A 20,808-nucleotide genomic window follows, 5' to 3' on the forward strand; every position below is an offset into this window, starting at 1 on the left:
CCTAACAGCCTTTCCTTATACGAGAGCAGTTCCATCCCCTTTATCATTTTGGTCGCTCTTCTTTGAACCTTTTCTAATTCCGCAATATCTTTTTTGACATACGGCGACCAGAACTGAAAGCAATACTCAAGGTGCGGTCGCACCATGGAGCATTACAAAGGCATTATAGTATTTTCGATCTTATTCACCATCCCTTTCCTAATAATTTCTAGCATACCGTTTGCTTTTTTGGCACCCACCGCATATTGAGCAGATTTCAGTGTATTGTCTACGACAACAACTTTTTCTTGTGTGCTGACCCCCAAGGTGGAACCTAGCATCAGTTAACTATGATTTGGATTATTCTTTCCAATGTGCATCACTTTCTAATTTCCTAAGGTCTTCCTGCAATATTTCACAGCCCGCTCATGTTTTAACAACCTTGAATAGTTTTGTATCATCTGCAAATTTAATCACCTCACTCAATGTTCCGATTTCCATATTATTTATAAATATGTTAACTAGCACCAGTCCCAATACAGATCCCTGCAGCACTCCACTGTTCACCATCCTCCATTGACAGAAATGACCATTTAATCCTACCCTCTGTTTTCTGTCTAATAACCAATTCCTAACCCACACCAGAACCTTGCCTCCTATCTTGTGACTCTAATTTTCTCAGGAATCTCATGAGGAACTTTATCAAAAGCTTTCTGAAAATCAACCGGCTCACCTTTATCCACATGTTTATTCATGCCTTCAAAGAAATTAAGCAAATTGGTGAGGCAAGATATCCGTTGGCTGAACCCATGCTGACTCTGTCCCATTAAACCATGTTTGTCTATGCGTTCTGTAATTTTATTCTTCATAATAGTTTCCACTATTTTGCCCGGCACCAACATCAGGCTTACCGGTCTGTAATTTCCCGGATCATTCCTAGAACCCTTTTCAAAAATTGGCATCACATTGACCACCCTCCAATCTTCAGGTACTATGGACGATTTTAACGACAGGTTACATATTACTAACAGCAGTTCGGCAATTTCATGGTTGAGTTCTTTGGAGTACCCTTGATGTATGCCATCCGGAAATTTAATAGGTGATCCAAAAAAATGCTAAGTCTTAGCCCTCATGCTGTGCTTGTGCTACCTGTGTTGGGCATCTTTAAAACAATAGCGATAATGGAGTTAACCTTTGCTCTTACATCATTATCTTATGCTGTACCAAATTTTCAGAAAATAGTGTGCTCTCTCACAGTATTACATGGTTTTCTACCTAATTTAATGGATGCAATTTCAAGTTACTGCAGCATTCTGGCTGTTAATTAAAATGGTAGGACGATCCTTGTCAAAATTCAACTGTAATTGCTGCCATAGGTGCCGTTTCAAAACGATTGGGGGGGGGGGGGGGGATGTGCCAACCAGCACAAATACCCCTCCTCAGACACTATGAAAAAGCTTGATCAATATTGTAGGTACTCTACACCCACTGGCTGCTACAGAGTAGAGAGCTGCACGGGAACCCACGGGAATCCCCTCCATGTCTGCGCGAATCACGCAAGGATGGATCTGGGTCTGTGGGAATCCCATAGGGATGGACCTAGATCCTGCGGGATCCCCACGGAAGAGCCTTCTCTCTCCCAAGCACAGGGTGCCCTCCGGGGGCAGGGAAGATTCCTACTCTTTTGTGCCTGCTGCCATGGCATTGATTCTCTCCTCTCTGCTTTTTTAACATGGCTGCCGAGACTTCCACAGAAGTTTTGTCCAGCATCAGTCTAAATGTGCCAGCATTGTCCAGTCCAGAACACTATTAGCTGTCAAGTTCATACAATGTTAATTATGCTCAGTAGAAAATAAATCTATTGCCTCAGGCTACTTGCTATGTGAATACTGCATCACGTATTACATATTAAGGGCATTTGCTTTAAACTTTGTTTTAATTCATTTATCCAGTCCTTACATGTACATGGTTTTGCTTTTTAATCCCAAAGGTGAATCTTAAGGGTAGCTGAACACTTAAACTGTGTTGTTTGACTTGTTTTGGAATTTGGACTGCTTTGTCCTGTGCTGATCTGTATATCTGCTGTCTTGAGTATGGAAGAAAATGATTTATGTTACTTTTACCAGTATTTTTACTGTTGATAGAATCTGGCTTTCTTGGGGGGGGGGGGGGGGGGGGGGGGTCAAGGTGACTGTGGCATGGCAAGGGTTTGGCGGACCAGAAACTGGGATGGAGGAGATTACTTGCAGCGGGGATGGGTTAAATTTCTGTCCCTGTGCAACTCTCTACTACAGAGTTGGCTCCTATGACTGCTGCAACTTCTTGGTAAAATATCTGAATCAATCTTCAGCCTGATTTGCATGCACTGCTGTTATCCATATAAGTAGCAGTGCTGAATGTTTGCATTCAGTGTGACCACATTGGCACTATTTGTTTAAGATTTACATCCACTACTCAATAGGCCTAAACTGAATAACTTACCTGTTTAGTGCTAAACAGAATTTCTGGTACTGTCTCCTCTCCTCCTCTAACCCGGCTCACTATCCAGCTTATTTTCGAAAGAGACGGACGCCCATCTTCCGACACAAATCGGGAGATGGACGTCCGTCTCAAAAACAGGTATAATCAAAAGCTGAATTTGGACGGCCTCAACTGCTTTCTGTCACGGGGATGGGCGAAATTCTCGGGGGCGTGGCCGAACGGTAGCGAAGGCGGGACAGGGGCATTCAGGGGCGTGGTTAACAGATGGACCTCCGCACCTGATAATGGAAAGAAGCAAGACGTCCCCGACGAGCATTTAGTCCACACAAAGTTGGTCCTGTTTTTTTCACGACCAAGCTTCCAAAAAGTGCCCAAACTGACCAGATGACCACCGGAGGGAATCGGGGATGATCTCCCATCTCCCCCAGTGGTCACTAACCCCCTCCCACCCTAAAAAACAAACTGTTTAAATATTTTTTCCAGCCTCTATGTCAGCCTCAAATACCATACCTAGCTCCATGACAGCAGTATGCAGGTCCCCCGAGCAATTTTAGTTTAGTTGGTGCTGTGCGGGACCCATGCAGAGAGCAAAAATCGGAAGAAAAAAAAAACATGCAAGTGCAGTCAGGGACGTCCAAAAAAAAACCATGCAAGTGCAGTCAGGGACGTCCAAAAAAAAAAAACAATAGTAATAGGGGGATTCGAACCAGCCACCTTCTGATTACAAGACTTGTGCTCTAACCACTGCACCACTTATTCAGTTGCTTAGACATTCCTTCCCTTTCCATTAAGTCCCTCCAAGTTTCTGTCAGCCAATCACAGCTCATTTACCTGACATCGGCGTCAGCTAAACGAGCTGTGATTGGCTGACAAACTTGGAGGGACTTAATGGAAAGGGAAGGAATGTCTAAGCAATTGAATAAGTGGTGCAGTGGTTAGAGCACAAGTCTTGTAATCAGAAGGTGGCTGGTTCGAATCCCCCTATTACTATTGTTTTAATTTGGACGTCCCTGACTGCACTTGCATGTTTTTTTTTCTTCCGATTTTTGCTCTCTGCATGGGTCCCGCGCAGCACCAACTACACTAAAATTGCTCCGGGGACCTGCATACTGCTGTCTTGGAGCTAGGTATGATATTTGAGGCTGGCATAGAGGCATCTCAGGGGGACCAGTGCACTACGAATGCTGGCCCCTCCCACGACCAAATGGCTTGGATTAGGTCCATTTTTGAGATGGCCGGCAGCGGTTTCGATTATCGCTGAAAACCGCAGACGGCCATCTCTAGGTCCAGCGATCTCACCATTTGTGTCGTCTATCTCTAGAGTTGACACAAATGATGGGATTTCAGCGGGCCGAACCGTATAATCGAAACCGAAGATGGACGGCCATCTCGTTTCGATTTTACGGTTCGTTCCGCCTCTTTGCGGAGCCGTCTCCGGAGATGGACGTTTTTACACATGGGCGTTTGCGTTCGATTATGCCCCTCTATACAGATAAATTTGGCCATTTAAATTGCTCAGTGGTATCTGGATAACTTTTTAGAATGCATAAATAGGCAAGTTATATGTTTGTCACCTGCTGGTAAATGTAATTGGACACTGTTTGCTTGATAATCAGAACAAGTTATACAACAGGCCAAAAGCTCAAAACCACTATAGAACCATCACCAGGGCCAGCTTAACCTATGGACCAGGTGAGGTTCTGGCCCAGAGCGCTGGAGATAAAGGGTGCTAAACGCCTGGGTCTGTGATATTACTGGCTCTATGTACATAAGTACATAAGTAGTGCCATACTGGGAAAGACCAAAGGTCCATCTAGCCCAGCATCCTGTCACCGACAGTGGCCAATCCAGGTCAAGGGCACCTGGCACGCTCCCCAAACGTAAAAACATTCCAGACAAGTTATACCTAAAAATGAGGAATTTTTCCAAGTCCATTTAATAGCGGTCTATGGACTTGTCCTTTAGGAATCTATCTAACCCCTTTTTAAACTCCGTCAAGCTAACCGCCGTACCACGTTCTCCGGCAACGAATTCCAGAGTCTAATTACACGTTGGGTGAAGAAAAATTTTCTCCGATTCGTTTTAAATTTACCACACTGTAGCTTCAACTCATGCCCTCTAGTCCTAGTATTTTTGGATAGCGTGAACAGTCGCTTCACATCCACCCGATCCATTCCACTCATTATTTTATACACTTCTATCATATCTCCCCTCAGCCGTCTCTTCTCCAAGCTGAAAAGCCCTAGTCTTCTCAGCCTCTCTTCATAGGAAAGTCGTCCCATCCCCACTATCATTTTCGTCGCCCTTCGCTGTACCTTTTCCAATTCTACTATATCTTTTTTGAGATACGGAGACCAGTACTGAACACAATACTCCAGGTGCGGTCGCACCATGGAGCGATAGAACGGCATTATAACATCCGCACACCTGGACTCCATACCCTTCCTAATAACACCCAACATTCTATTCGCTTTCCTAGCCGCAGCAGCACACTGAGCAGAAGGTTTCAGCGTATCATCGACGACGACACCCAGATCCCTTTCTTGATCCGTAACTCCTAACGCGGAACCTTGCAAGACGTAGCTATAATTCGGGTTCCTCTTACCCACATGCATCACTTTGCACTTGTCAACATTGAACTTCATCTGCCACTTGCACGCCCATTCTCCCAGTCTCGCAAGGTCCTCCTGTAATCGTTCACATTCCTCCTGCGACTTGACGACCCTGAATAATTTTGTGTCATCGGCGAATTTAATTACTTCACTAGTTATTCCCATCTCTAGGTCATTTATAAATACATTAAAAAGCAACGGACCCAGCACAGACCCCTGCGGGACCCCACTAACTACCCTCCTCCACTGAGAATACTGGCCACGCAATCCTACTCTCTGCTTCCTATCTTTCAACCAGTTCTTAATCCATAATAATACCCTACCTCCGATTCCATGACTCTGCAATTTCTTCAGGAGTCTTTCGTGCGGCACTTTGTCAAACGCCTTCTGAAAATCCAGATATACAATATCAACCGGCTCCCCATTGTCCACATGTTTGCTTACCCCCTCAAAAAAATGCATTAGGTTGGTGAGGCAAGACTTCCCTTCACTAAATCCGTGCTGACTTTGTCTCATCAGTCCATGTTTTTGTATATGCTCTGCAATTTTATTCTTAATAATAGCCTCCACCATCTTGCCCGGCACCGACGTCAGACTCACCGGTCTATAATTTCCCGGATCTCCTCTGGAACCCTTCTTAAAAATCGGAGTAACATTGGCTACCCTCCAGTCTTCCGGTACTACACTCGATTTTAGGGACAGATTGCATATTTCTAACAGTAGCTCCGCAAGTTCATTTTTTAGTTCTATTAATACTCTGGGATGAATACCATCAGGTCCCGGTAATTTACTACTCTTCAGCTTGCTGAACTGACCCATTACATCCTCCAAGGTTACAGAGAATTTGTTTAGTTTCTCCGACTCCCCCGCTTCAAATATTCTTTCCGGCACCGGTGTCCCCCCCCCAAATCCTCCTCGGTGAAGACCGAAGCAAAGAATTCATTTAATTTCTCCGCTATGGCTTTGTCCTCCTTGATCGCCCCTTTAACACCATTTTCGTCCAGCGGCCCAACCGACTCTTTGGCCGGGGTTAAGCTGACCCAGAGATTACCTGGCAGTGTTGTGTGTGCAGGGAAAAAAGAAGAGCCAGCAACCCCCCTCTTTCTTTCTCTCCCAGGCCACCCCCCCATCTAACTTTAAAGGCAGTTTTCCCCTCCCACAACAGACAGCACTTTACCTAACACTACCTGCATCAGCCCTGGTATCTTCCTTTTGCTGTGCCCTGGCCCCTCCTATGACATAACAGACATAACTTCCTGTTTCCACAGGGGTACAGCAGAGGGAACACGCCAGAGGTTGATGCAGGTAGCGTTAGATGAAATGCTGTCAGTATTAAGGAGGGGAAAAGTCTCTTTAAAGGTAAGCCAGGGGAGAGGATGGCCTGAAAAGGAGGGGGCCAAACCAAAAGTTGGCTCTGGGCACCATAGTCCCTTGAGCTAGCCCTGACCATCAGCAGCGACTCGTTTCACGTAGGCATACCACCTACATTTTGCTCAGTTCGTCATTGGTTCTGTAATAATAGCGGCTTGAATTTTATGTATATAAAACTTTTAATGAATTTTATAACATTTTTAGGTTTAATAATTTTTATTGATGAATGCATCTCCAAAACAATTCCATATTAACATAACATCTCAGGCATTTAACATTGCCATCCTGCACTAATACAGCAAAACCGCTATCATCAATTTTTCTTTTCTCCCCCCCCCCCCCCCCACCTTCCCTCCCCCCCTCCCCTCCCCCCTCTAAATTACTGTATTAATTAACCCTGGCTTATGCAAGCAATAATGTCATAAATAGCTATTATCAACATCTCTGTCTGCGATTTCTGAAATATATCCATTAGTGATCAGAGTATTATGCAATGAGATTTGTGAACAATAAATGCAAATCCCTGATATCATTCTGTGTGCTTGGTTTTATTCATAATGTAATAAAATTTAAAAATAAATATATATCACTGATGTCGTTCTGTGTACTTAGCTTCATTCCATTACTCTATTATATCAGCCTCCGTCAGCCAGCAAGTCATCACTCCTTAGCAGGAGAATCACAGCAATCCTGCATTATGTCAGTATCTCAAACAGGCTTTACTGGTTATAAATTAAATTGATCTGCATCTTGCATATCCAGGCTCCGCTTACCAAGCTGTTCCATTGCCATCCCATAATACACCCAGAACATCACTCTCAGAATCCTCCATTCATACCAATAGATACATATCGATACGATAATACACTCTTTCCCCCCTCATTGCATGTAACCCCCTTCCTTCAGAAATCACATTCCTTTATCTGGTCTCAGTTTCATCAATTGCAGCATAAGCCCAGCACACCTCCCCCCCTTTCCCTCCCTCCTCCCTCTTCCTCCCATCACCTCACCCACCCCCCTCCCTCCCACTCCAGCCTACTCTACCCAGTCTTCTTCCCTATCCCAAGCTACAATGAGAGTGAGTTTACTAGTAAGCTGCGGGCTCTACCTGACAGGGCCTGCACATATGGCTCCCAAATCTCCCAGAATCGTTGTTTACTCCTAGGGCTTCGATGTACCTCACGCGCCTCCAGCAGCACCAAGGCATGAAGTGAATTCCTCCACTGCCAGAAAGAGGGTCCACTTTCCTGGGTCCAAAATTGCATAATACATTGCTTCCCTATTATTATAGCCTTATACATAAATATACCTTCTGTATGTTTCAGATTTAGCCCTCTCCCCCCTGGACCCAATATTAGATTTTTAGGTGCCCATCTAATTGTCTTATGAATTAATCTCACAAAATTTCCTAATATTATCCCAAAATTCCTTAATGTCCGGACACTCCCACAGCATATGATAAAGTGATGCTCTCTGAAAGTTACACTTGCTGCACTGTGGTGTTGTAAGTCTACCAGCATGGTAGGCCTGTACAGGGGAGAAGTATGCTCTCATAATAATTCTAAATTGAATCTCCCTATGTCGTGCACTGGTCACTTTATATACTATCTCCTTCAGAGCCTGGGCTATATCTCCGCTTCGAACCTCCACTCTCATATCCGCAGACCACCTCCGAGCAACCTCCTCATATCCACGGGGCGGGAAAATCATTCTCAGCTGTTTATAAAGTATTGAGATTGAGGTCTGTTCTCTACCTTGTGGCAGAAATAAATTCACCAATAAGTCATACATCCCTCTCTCGCATCCAGCAGAATTTAGCTGCTTAATGTAACTATGTAATTGATAATAATCATACCATGTCACATTCTCAGCTCCCACTATATTCTCTAAGGCCTCTCTAGATATAATCTTCCCCGAATCCTGCATAACATCGGCCACTAATACTATCCCTTCCCGTGCCCATTTTCTGAATCTCGGTTGTGTATTCCCAGGATCAAAGGCACTATTCCCCACCAGAGGAAGCAGATCTGTATAATGTGGATTCTTATTTAATCCCTTTAAAATATATCGCCATACCCGTCGCATTGGTTGTAACAAGAGATGCTGACTCCATCCCTTAGGTATCCACTTTCCTTGAACATGCATCATATAGTAGGGGTGATAAGGCTCAAACAGCACACACTCCGTACTCCACGCCGTATGTTCCTCTGAATCTAATATCCAGTCCGCTAAATGTCTGGTCAAACATGCCCAATTATATTGTTGGATATCAGGCATCCCTAAGCCTCCCTCTTTCCTACTCCCATACATATATTCCAGTTTAACTTTGGCCTTCTTTCCACCCCAGCAGAATCTAGTCACCATTCTCCTAAGTTTCTTTACATCCTTGATCTGTAGCAATATTGGCAGCTGTCTTAAGACATATAGCCATCTCGGGAACAGCATCATGGCATACATACCAATTCGGCCACTCAGTGTTAACGGCAGTCCTTCCCATAGATCCAATTGATTCCTTGTATAGTTTAATACCTCATCAACGTTTCTTCTATATAATCTTCTCAAGTCCCCCGTTAATTTTATACCCAAGTATTTAAATTCCTGATCCGCCCACTTCAATGGAAATGATCCCTTCCACCTCTCCCTTACCATGCTGCTAGTGGGTAGTCCTTCTGATTTTTGAAAATTTAAACTAAAGCCCGAAAAAGCCCCGTATTCTGCAAATACTTCCATCAGCACCGGCAACGTTTCCTCCGGTCTCGCCAAATGGACTAAAATGTCATCAGCAAACGCCGCAACTTTAAATTCTTGGTGTCCCAATTTAATCCCCTCTATCTCCACATTCCCCAGAATTTCTCTAATCAGGGGATCCAATGTAATGGCAAATAATAAGGGGGACAGAGGACAACCCTGTCTAGTTCCCCGATTTATTGGGAAACATCGTGAATAAGTACCATTAACCAACACCCTTGCTGTCGGGTTCTTATACAGAATGGATATCGCTTGTGTAAAAAATCCCTCAAAGCCATATGCCCTGAGCGATGCGAATAAAAACTCCCATTCAACCCGATCGAACGCCTTTTCGGCGTCGATGCTGATCAAGAGGGATTCCCCTCCTTCTCTTCGCACTCTCTCCATCGTGGCCAATATCAACCTAATATTCTTCCCACTCTGTCTTCCCTGTATAAATCCCACCTGCGGGGGCGCCACTATATGTGTCAGTACTGTTGCCAGTCTAGCAGCCAAGATCTGAGCCAATAGTTTAGCTTCATAGCTAATAAGTGATATAGGCCTATAGGATTCTGGTAAGATCACATTTCTTCCTGGTTTCAAAAAAACCATAATATCCGCTAGACATAAGGATTGCGGTAATTCCCCCAATTCCACCGACTTGTTAAAGGCATCTGCCAGTGGTTCTCCTATATCTTGCATTAAGATCTTATACAGTTCTGCCCTGAACCCATCTGGCCCCGCAGCTTTATGTAATGCACTGCCTCTAATTTCTCTCAGGACCTCTTCTACTTCTATTGGCTTGTTTAGCTCTTCTTGCTGCTGCACTGTTATCTTCGGCAGTTTAACATTCTCAAGATAAATATCTGGATCCAAATCCTCCTTTTCATTCTTAGTGTACAACTTAGCATAATAGTCATGAAATACATCTAGTATCTCTGCATCAGTATGTACCAATCCCCCTTCCTGTGTCCGAATGGCTAGCACTCTCCTCTGTCCCTTCCCCCTTTTTACTAATCCTGCCATCATCCTCCCTGTCTTATTACCAAACTTATACAATTGGTATCTGTAATACTCTGCTGATTTATTAGCACGCTGATGTAATAGCTCATTCAGAGATGTCTGCGTGGCTAATAATTGCTCACGAAGGTGGTCCGCGGATTGCTGTCCGTAAGCTCTCCTCAACCGTATCAGGCTATCTCCTAATCTTATGATCTCTTTATCTCTTCGTCTCTTTTTTCTGATGCTATACGCTATTATCTCTCCCCTTAGGACAGCCTTTCCAGCTTCCCAAAACAATATCGGGGTATGCCTGTGAGATGCGTTGTGTAATGAATATTCTTTCCACTTTGCTCTGATATAAGTCCAAAACTCCGAATCCTTATATAGATCCATAGGAAATGCCCACCTATACTGTCTATTATGTGAGGTATTATCTTGAAATTTGATATATATAGCCGCATGATCTGATATAATCGTAGGATCAATATCGGCCTCCGCTATATGTGTGAAGCTCTCTTCATCTATCAATAGATAATCAATCCTTGATTGAGTGTGATGGGCTCTTGAGTAGTGTGTATAGTCTTTAGTATTTGGATGCAATACCCTCCACACATCAACCACTCCCAATGTTTCACATAGCAGTTTTATGCCTTTACCGGCCCCCACCATCGTGCTTGCTGTCCCGTGTGATCTATCCAACATTGTGTCCGCCACCACATTAAAGTCCCCTCCTATTATCTTATTTTTAACGTTGAAGTGTTGTATCTTACTAATGATTAAATGGTAAAATTTCTTACAATACACATTGGGAGCATATATATTACTAATGAGACATATTGCCATTCACTTTTACCTGTGCTATTATATACCTCCCTTCAGGATCAACACACACCTGTTCCACCTCCACCTGTAGAGCTTTATGAAATAAAATAACAACGCCCGCTTTTTTCCCTACTGCCGGGGCCTCCAATATGGTCCCCACCCACCAAGTTCTCAGCTTCTCATGCTCCTGCTTTGATAAATGTGTTTCCTGAAGGAGCGCCACATCTGCCCTTTTCTTTTTAAGACTATGAAGGATTTTCTTTTAATGGGGGAGGATATTCCCCCCACATTCCAGGAGTATACTTTAAGGCCCATCAACCTCCGTCATCTCTTACATGTCCCCGCTCATGCCTCTTATCCAAAAGCAGGTAGACATGGTGTCCCAGCAGCACCACCCCCACCACTCTGTGTCGCAGCCATTCAACGTTCCACTCACTCACATATCTCCATCTATCATTTTTTGGTAATCGTTCCCCTACTTCCCGCCCTCTAATCCCTCCCCCCTCCCTCCCATATGTATCCTCTCTATTCCCTATTCCCCTATCCTTCCCCCCTAGCCCTCCTGTTCCCAGAACTAGTCACGCTATAACACCTGCACTCACCCACCAACATATCACACATCCCCCCCTCCCTCCTGATTCTTCCCCCAGCTTCCCCAACTTCCCCAACATACAAAACTTTATGTGTTATATCTCTAGCATCATATCTTAATTGTCTCACACTTCCATTCCTGTGTAACTCCTCCGGTGGCCAATGTTACTTAGTTCTTATATGATCAGACCCTGTAGACTTCTGACTTCTACTTCATTTCCAAGAGCCCCAAAGCAGTTTATTTAGCTCTGCCATGTCGTCATCTCCTGCAGTCAAATGGCGTCGAGACGTGCTAGGTACATCCAGAACACTGTCTTGGGCGCACTCCAAAAACACCCGCACTCCCGAAATATATCTGTCCAATCTATCAAGAGTCCATCAGTCATGTTCTCAATCCAAAAGGTCAGGTCAATATTCTCCCAATCTGGTTTCCACTATAAAGCTATAATATAATCTCCAGCGTCCTCTTTTATGCCGCTGTTCCATCCTGCACATTACCTCTGCTTCATTTAAGCTCTCCATGTTGTTGTATATATTCTTTAGCTGCCTCCACCTGTTCAAAAAATTGAGTTACACCATTTATGGTGAGTCTGAGCTTGGCAGGGTATAGGAGTGCAAATTTTATCTTCTTGTTATATAACTCCGTGCATAATGGCGCGAAGGATTTCCTCTTCAATTGCACCTGATGTGAATAATCTTGGAAGCAAAGGATTTTTCTCCCTTCATAGGTAAGTGCTTGCCCACCTCGAAGCGCATCCAATATGTATTGTTTATGCCTGAAATTAAGAGTCTTTAGGATCACCACTCTTGGTCTGTTCCCTGACTGCCTCGTGGTCCCCACCCGATGGGCTCGCTCCACACAGAATTGTGATACTTTATCCTCTATATGTAAAGTCTTTGGCAGCCATCCTTCCAAGAAGTTGGGCAGATCCCTATCCAATAAGGATTCTGGTAGTCCAATCAGGCGCAGGTTATTGCGCCTGCTGCGATTCTCCAAATCATCCAATTTAACCTCCAGATCCTGCACTTTCTTTTCCAGTTCTTTGTTTAACTCCTTCTGTGCCTCCACGCTCTCCTCTACCTCTGATATGCGCTGCAGGCCTTCATCCAACTCTAAGCTCATGCTATCAATACGTTCATGAGCCTCCTCTGTGCGATCGTAAAGTTGTTGAAGCTTCTTGTCCAGCGCTGTCTCAACCGCTGCAGTTACCTCCGCGGTAATTTCTGCTAACCACGCGGATCCCACAGCTAGCTCTCCGATCTCACGCTGGTCGGCCATCTTGGCATCGGCCGGCTTAGTCTTGTCTCTCTCTCTGCGAACTGTTTTCGCCGCCATGCCGTGCCTCTGCGCCGTTTTATCGATCGCTATCGATTTCCGCTTCTTTCATACACCAGACAGCGCCGTTTCTCTCCTCGGGACCGTCGAATTTGCTGATTTTGGGGCGAATGTGCGCGGAGCCTAGCTATCCAGCGTCAGCCCTGCATCATGGCGTCACGTGACCCCTTTATAACATTTTTAATAAATTTAATGTGATGAATTTTAATGAACTTTACTTTATAAAAAAAAAAAATCTCCAATCGGCACACTTATCTTGTTCAATAGAACCAACTGGTCCAATTGAACAAGATAAGTGTGCCATTTAATTTATATAATGAGAATAACAATGTGAATAGTAGATATGGAGATTTTTAAGAAAAAGTATAAAATTCATTAAAATTCATCACATTAATTAAAAATTTTATAAAATTAATTACAAGTTGTATACAAAAAATTCAAGTCGCTATTATTACAGAACCAATGATGAACTGAGCAAGACATAGGTAGTATGTAGTAGTATTGCTGATGGCTCTATAGTGGCTTTGAGTTTTGATGCAACTGGGTTGTTATATTTGACTGATTATCTACCCCTGACATAGAAACTGCCCCCACTGCTACTATAATGTGATTCAAAAGTTCAATAATGATAGCTCCATTGCAGTTTTATCAGGTGGTTAATAAATAACCAACAAAGATCAATAGGTACTGGCTAATAAAATCCCCTTACAGCCCTAATCTAAACTGTGCAATACATGCAAAGAACTCTACCTTCCCTCTTACCTTTTATGAGGCAGATGCTCATACCTTTCTTGGTGGGCAGAGTTGATGTAGAACAACCACATCAGAATCTGCATACCAAGAATCAGTTTGGCAAAAGATATGTCTGGGCAGCTATCAGCTCATCAATTAAATGGATTTCTTTCCCCTTTCTTTCTAAAGGACCAAGTGCTTAGAATAACAGATTGTAATGCTAAGAGCCTCAAACTCCTACTTTTACCAAGAATGAGCACAGGCATTCATGGGTGTGGATTTGGGGTAGAGCTGCTATAAAATATACATAGATCCCCCTAATTCTATACTAGGGCGCCATATGTGGACTTCAAATTTCTAGAATACTAGCACTTAGGTGGGTGAATGTACACTTGAGTAAGTGGTAGCAGAATACTCAGTAATTTAGGAACACAATTTGCTTGGCACATGAATGCAAGGGGGCATACACATGGGGTAGGCCTCCCATGTATGCGTGTAAGTGTAAGTTACAGAATACTGTAAGTTACTCATTAAAGTGCCACATTTAGGTGCACTTATTTACACCTATTTACATGTCATAAATGGGTGCACCTAATTGTAGGCATGTAGATGCCAATTTATGCCAGTATTGTATTAACAGGGTCTTGGCACCCAGATGCAGTTATAAAATTAGCACTAAACATGCTGCATCTAGGTGCCTAACTTTAGTGCCTGGTTATTATTGCCCACGGTGTACATAGAAATCCCCATGGCACCCATTTATAGGTAATGGCAGGGAGAAGGGATGGAGAGACTAATGGCCCTAACATGCCACGGCAGAAGGGACAGCATTGTACCTGGGTAGACAAGAAGGCATTTATTTTCAGTTCAAACTAAGTGGCTACTTAGATTAGGCACTTCTTGGCTAAAAATTGGCCTGCATATGTTTAGTTTAAAAAAAAAATCCCTAACACAAATATACAATATAGCAACTTCAAATAAAGATGGACAGAATCTTAGTTTGATATGCCAAAGTAACAGCTAATGAAAATAGATGTGTATCTGTGGAAAGAAACATTGGAAAAAATGAAAACATTTCTGTACCTGGTGCAAGCACACTAATGTGTAAAAGGCTTCACCTGCCGCAGCCGTCATCTCTGTATTGTGCTTTTGCAACACAAGCATATCAAAGACAAGCTGAAATGATAGAACATACCACCTATATTTCAGATGCAGGTTGCTGAATGCATATTGTTTTACACCAATGAATTCCACAAAACCTACCTTAAGAAAGTGTCTTGTTGCTACTAAGAGAGGAGAATCAGTTTCTTGTGCTTTGGCACACTGTTCAGCTAATGGCGTCAAGGCTTCCAGACAAAGCTGGCTAACATCCGAGCTCATTCTTGTATCGATAGTTAAAGAAACGGATACTTCATTTAAACAGGAAACTAATTTCCCTTTATTTTTGATACATTAGAAAGCTCTTTCTAAACTTTTCAAAACAGAAAGACTGGTCATGAATACATGCAGCTTTTGAAACTTCACATCTGAACCTTAAGAAATCTATAGCTGGACAGCCTAACACACAGATATTCCAATCAGCAACAAGGTGAAATGTGCAGAATGCTCTTGAAGTCTAAAAATTGTTACAATCACTACAAACCAATCTGAAATCAGACTTCTGAGTTATGATTGGTACTTTACAACACTGATCATGGCATTTGAAAAGACTACATGCTTTCATCTCTGTGCAAACCTAAGATTTGTCTAAGCAGGATCAGATTGGCCCATCACACCTCCAGTGGAAGATTGTGGAGTAGTTTCTAAGGCTTCTGACTTTCTACTGTGAGGGCCACAACATAAAGATGACAAAGCTCTCTGAGCAAAGAAAACATTCAATACACAATTCTTGACGGAAGGAAAACAGAAAAATGGATAAAATAAACAAAACAACAAAAAAGAAAAAAAAATCAGAGGTGACACAATGGACGAAAGCAAGAAGCCGTAGAGAAGCTTGAACCAGGGCCACAGAAATAGAAGAAATGAAGGCATCTGTTTTACAGGACACATTCAAAAAAGGCTTTCTAACGGAAAGATCCAAGATGCAGCACACTGATTCAGGGACTTGCAGTACTCCTACATTTCCTGGGGTAAACTTCTCTCTTATATCCCATGAAGTAAAAAAGTTAACACACAGGGCAACATCTCACAGCAATCTTCAAACCATCAGGTGCCAGTGGACACTTGTCAGAAAGTCTGTAGTGATGGCTTTTACTCCAGCAGCTAATCGAGTCCTGTGGGGCAGGAAGCAGCTCTTCATGTTCCCCTGAGCTCAAAGGTGTGAGCTGCCCCAAACCAGCCCCTGGGAATCCTGTCTCTGCCCAGATGATGGATGGCTCTGATGGAAGCAGTTTAGGTTGGCTTGGAGGGCTCCCCCCTCCCACCCCAGTATATGAGGGGGGGGGGCAGCACATAGTGAGGAGGGAAGGGCTTCACAATGAGATGAGTTAGGGATGGAGACAAAGACTAGACAGTTTGTGGAATCCCCATTGGAAAACTCTCAAAGCAGGACCTAGGCCCATCTTCTCAAGGGCAAAAGGGTGGGGGGAGTACCTTTCAAAGAGATGGAGCTGTGAACTGTCCTTTGATTGTATCTGCACTGATGAGACCAAGACCAAGTCAATTTATTTTAAACTTTAAGGGAAACCCTAGTGCTACTAGAACATCCTCTACTGGGATAGTGGCAAAATATTTCTCAAATTTGAGAGCTCTTTGGTCCAAATGGTTGTAGAGTAACATGATTTAATAGATATTAAGAACATAGTTAAATATGAAGAGAAAATAATGTAATTCATAGTAGAAAAAAATCCTGAGACTCGCAAGCCACCCAAAGAAAGCTTCAGACCCTGGAAAAGGGGAAATGGGACTTGATATACCGCCTGAGGTTTTTGCAACTACATTCAAAGTGGGTTACATATATTCAGGTACTTGTTTGTGTACCAGGGGAAATGGAGGGTTAAGTGACTTGCCCAGAGTCACAAGGAGCTGCAGTGGGAATCGAACTCAGTTCCCTGGGATCAAAGTCCACTGCACTAACCACTAGGCTACTCCTCCACTCAATTCAATGAGAAGTCATAATTTACATCTTTAAAATTTTCCAAGGTACCATCTACCTCACCGCTTGAAATGCATTAAAAAATGTTTTGGTCAATTCCTCCTTATCTCCCACAAACTAAGAGGAAGGAAGATGGGGATAAGGGGGTGATGACATAGTGATTTAAGTTTTCTGCTTTTACATAAGAACATAAGAATATAAGAGTAGCCATACTGGGTCAGCCTAAGTCCATCCAGCCCAGTATCCTGCTCCAACAGTGGATATATTTTGCTTGTGATTTAAGAGTACATATTTAAAATTACAATTTTTATTTAAAAGCTATCCAATGTATACATTTGGGAGACACTTCTATGACTAGCCATATCTAAACAGATGTGTGCTCTGCATAACACCCATCAAATGCTGATCTTAAGTAGAACAGCTATTTCAATGCAAAGGATACGATGTCATCCCCAATTCAAGAGAGTACATCAGGCTCTTGAACAAATCCTCAGGAAGTTGTGGAATTTTTTCTGGAAAAATCTCACAGATGAAGGTGATAAGTTTGTAGTACTGATTGCACAATGATGGGAACTGTTAACAGAAGATGAAAGGCAAAGATATTATATAGAAAATCATGTAAGACACACTGCTCTAATCTCAGCTCATATGCTTTGCACCATAAACGCTGAAGTATTATAAGAACCAATGTGATCAATAAATAGATCTGAAGAAATGTAAAGCAATGTTACCTTGGAAGTAGATTTTCTTAAACCAGGGGTTTTCAGAATATCCACAATGAATATGCATGAGACAGATTTGCATACAATGGAGGTGACATACAAATTCCTCATGCATATTCATTGAAGGATCCTTTTACAAAGGCGCATTAGCAGTTTTAGGGCGCACTAAACGCTAGTGACACCCATAGAAATATATGGGCAACTAACATCTAGCGTACACTAAAAACGCTAGCACGCCTTTGTAAAAGGACCCACGAGTATCTTGAAAACCTGACTGGCTTGTGTGCCTATACTGCCAGAACAGAACCAAGCCACTATGGACTATCACAGAGCACTATGAACTTGGACCAGCACTAAAGACTGTGAAGAAATAAAGACACCCCCCAGACAAGGAACATTAGTAGGTTTTGAACCCTGGCTTCTTTGTTTTTCTACCTGTTAAACACCAGGCTAGTAGAGGGAATGTCTGTTCATATTGCCATGGCTGTGTCCAGTGATAACAATTGCACTCTGTTGTCCAAGTCTTTGATCTCTGTGTGTGGTTTTTCTCTCTGGTTGAAAACTGGAGCCCATTCAAGCTGGAAGTTATTCAGTCACTTTATCCTCATGCCATATAACAATTCAGATCTTTTGTTTCATGTTCAAGTTTTTTGCATTACCAGACCTTCCTCCCTTCCTATACTGTGATTGTTTTGCCCAGAGCCAGCTTTGGAACGCATTACCAAGATCCATCAGAGCAATTAATGACCATTTACCTTTTAGGAAAATGTTGAAAACCCATGTCTTTAAGCTAGCTTATCCAAATGACACGACATAAACCTACACATTTCTCTTATTATAACGGTGTCTATATATTAACCATGCCCCCCTAGCTACTCCATACTATCCTAGTCCTCCCTTCCTCATCCTTTCATATTAACCATCCCCATTTCCTTATCTATCTTCATTACTCCTTCCCATGTTAATTAACATATACTTAAAGCATTCTATTATTATGTTACATTATAGTTCTTAATATTCTTCTTAATGAATCTAATAATTGTAAGTCTGTTAACTATGTAAGCCGCATTGTACCTGCTTCTGTGGGAAAGTGCGGGGTACAAATGTAATAAATAAATAAATATTCAACGCTATTTAACTGGCCAGGTTAAATAGCACTTAAATTTAAATACTTTTTATTGATGACCAAAAGAAAACAATGAGAACAAGAAAAACAGCCATTGACTTTAAAAAAAAATATATATATAAATGTCCCCTTCTTCTCTCACCTGAAAACTTACAACTTCAACATGCCAAAACAGTCAGGGGGTCTTGACACTTATAACCCCCCAGATGTAGTAAAAAAAAAAAAAAGCCTGAAAACCTCACATCTGGACACTCGGCGCCAACCCCACCTTTGGGGGGGGGGGGGGGGAGTACTATAATCTAGGCAGTATTGAGCTCCGGCAGGACACCTTCCGTGTCCACCAATCACATTAAACATTTGGGTGAGAGGCAGCGCACAAGCCTCCCTCAGCAGCTTGTAAAATTTCACCCTATACCCATCCGGGCCCAGGGCCTTCATCAAAGGGCTATGCCTAATTGTCAACCATATTTCATCAGGACTCAAAGGCTGATTCAACACCGTTCGCTCAGCTATAGTAAGTACGGGTACTGAAATGTTATCCAAATACTGAGACATCTGCAGACCCTCCTCAGGGGCTGCTGCATAAAGTGCTTGATAATACTGCACAAAAATAACCTGAATAGCCGAATCAGCAGTAAGTAGATGCCCCCCAGAGCGATAACACCCGAGACGCACCCCCCACACCAAGAAATTAAGCGGGCCAACAACTGGTCACATTTATTACCTTGGACATAGAGACAATACTTATACGCCAAACATTTCAGCATTCTCTCCTGAAGCAGCTCGTTAATGGCTCCAAAAATTGTTGTTTGTACCAAGTCACGGGTACCCCCAAAGCGCTGCCTTAAGACTGCAGCCGAGTTTCTAACCGTAGGATCTCGGTCTGATGCCTTTTTAACATGCCCAAAGGAGTAGATCTTCCCACGAAGCACTACCTTAGCCTCCATCCCCTGGCCCCTGTCCTCGAGGTCTCCCAGGCGGTTCTGGTATTGGGCCAGGACTCAAGTGAGATCCTCCAATGTTCCGTTAACTCGTCCCAATTTCTTCTCTAGCAGTGTGAGGAGCTTATTGAATAGGACTTCCATTAGCGTTGCTACCTCTGCTGCCACTTCCAAAACCCACGCGGAGCTCAGTGTCATTCCCGCTGGGCTATGAGGTGCCACTATTTTATCGGCCTGTGGAAATGCGCAGTCTTTATCTTTCCACAGGATTTAAGATGCAATTAATGACCAGATATGGCAAAACCTCCATTCCTGGCTCCCTGGAGAGGTTCAGCTGGTCGAAGATAGCAAAGAGGGAGTACTGGCTAAATAAAATCAGGAGTCCTTTCAGATAAAGAAGCAGAAGTGCCTGCTAGAGTCCCCTCCTGAGCATGGCGTCACATGACTCCTTTTCCCACTATTTTAAAAGACTATCCTTACAACTTCTGGCCCAGATTCTGTGGGATCAGACCTAGAACAAGAAACCATGCTCTTTCCAAAAGGCTTCCTTATTCAGGTTTGGATACTGAGAAAAATAATAAATAAAAACAAACCCAATCTGACATCCTCTCCATCAGCACCAATCTCAGCTGACATGGCGTGCAGAAGACCCAGTCCAGGAATCAAACCAGGGACCTTTCACATAGAAGGGCATGTCATAAGTGTTATGAGTTGAACATCAAGTGATCACACCACTCATCAGCTGACCATTAATGAACTGCTCACACTTCCAGTTTGGGATTAGATGTGCTTACAGAGTTAGAAAGAAAGGTACAGCTAGCTGCTTAAGTATTTTTTTTAAAGGAATTTTTGTTAGGGCACTGGTACTTGGGTAGATTTCTGAAAAGCAGAATTATGGTACAATATTACTTCTTCACTAGTTGCTAGTCAGGCAATGATGTGATGTGCTTTTATAATTCTAACCTTGGTATTTAAGACCTTGCATTCATCTTCTGCAATTGTTAGATATTGCCCCTGGTGTGTTTTGCGTCTTGCCAGTGATGACTTAGTTGTTTTAACTACCAGCTTGACTATGTTAAGCAAATGAGTATTCACATAACAGGTCCAGTAATCAAGAACACTGACAATCAAACTTCAGTCTGAAAACAATTTGACATTCATGCATGACCTGAACACATTTTTATTCACTCAAGATTTTCTAGTGCAGTTTGATCTTTTGAATCATGGCATGTTATTGCTGACAAGCAGATAAAGAAAAAAAACATGCAAGGT

The 20,808-nt window shown here is 42.9% G+C and overlaps 1 protein-coding gene across 1 annotated transcript in view; it reads right to left on the reverse strand.

Annotated features, from left to right (window-relative positions):
• The window catches only part of XPO4 (exportin 4), a 254,758-nt gene that overhangs the window by 15,640 nt on the left and 218,310 nt on the right, over positions 1-20,808 (reverse strand). The window contains 3 exon segments of the mRNA XM_030200298.1: positions 14,737-14,829; positions 14,917-15,034; positions 17,190-17,320. Coding sequence (XP_030056158.1) covers positions 14,737-14,829; positions 14,917-15,034; positions 17,190-17,320 — 342 coding nt within the window.

This window comes from Microcaecilia unicolor, chromosome 4 (assembly GCF_901765095.1).
Source record: "Microcaecilia unicolor chromosome 4, aMicUni1.1, whole genome shotgun sequence".
NCBI lineage: Eukaryota > Metazoa > Chordata > Amphibia > Gymnophiona > Siphonopidae > Microcaecilia > Microcaecilia unicolor.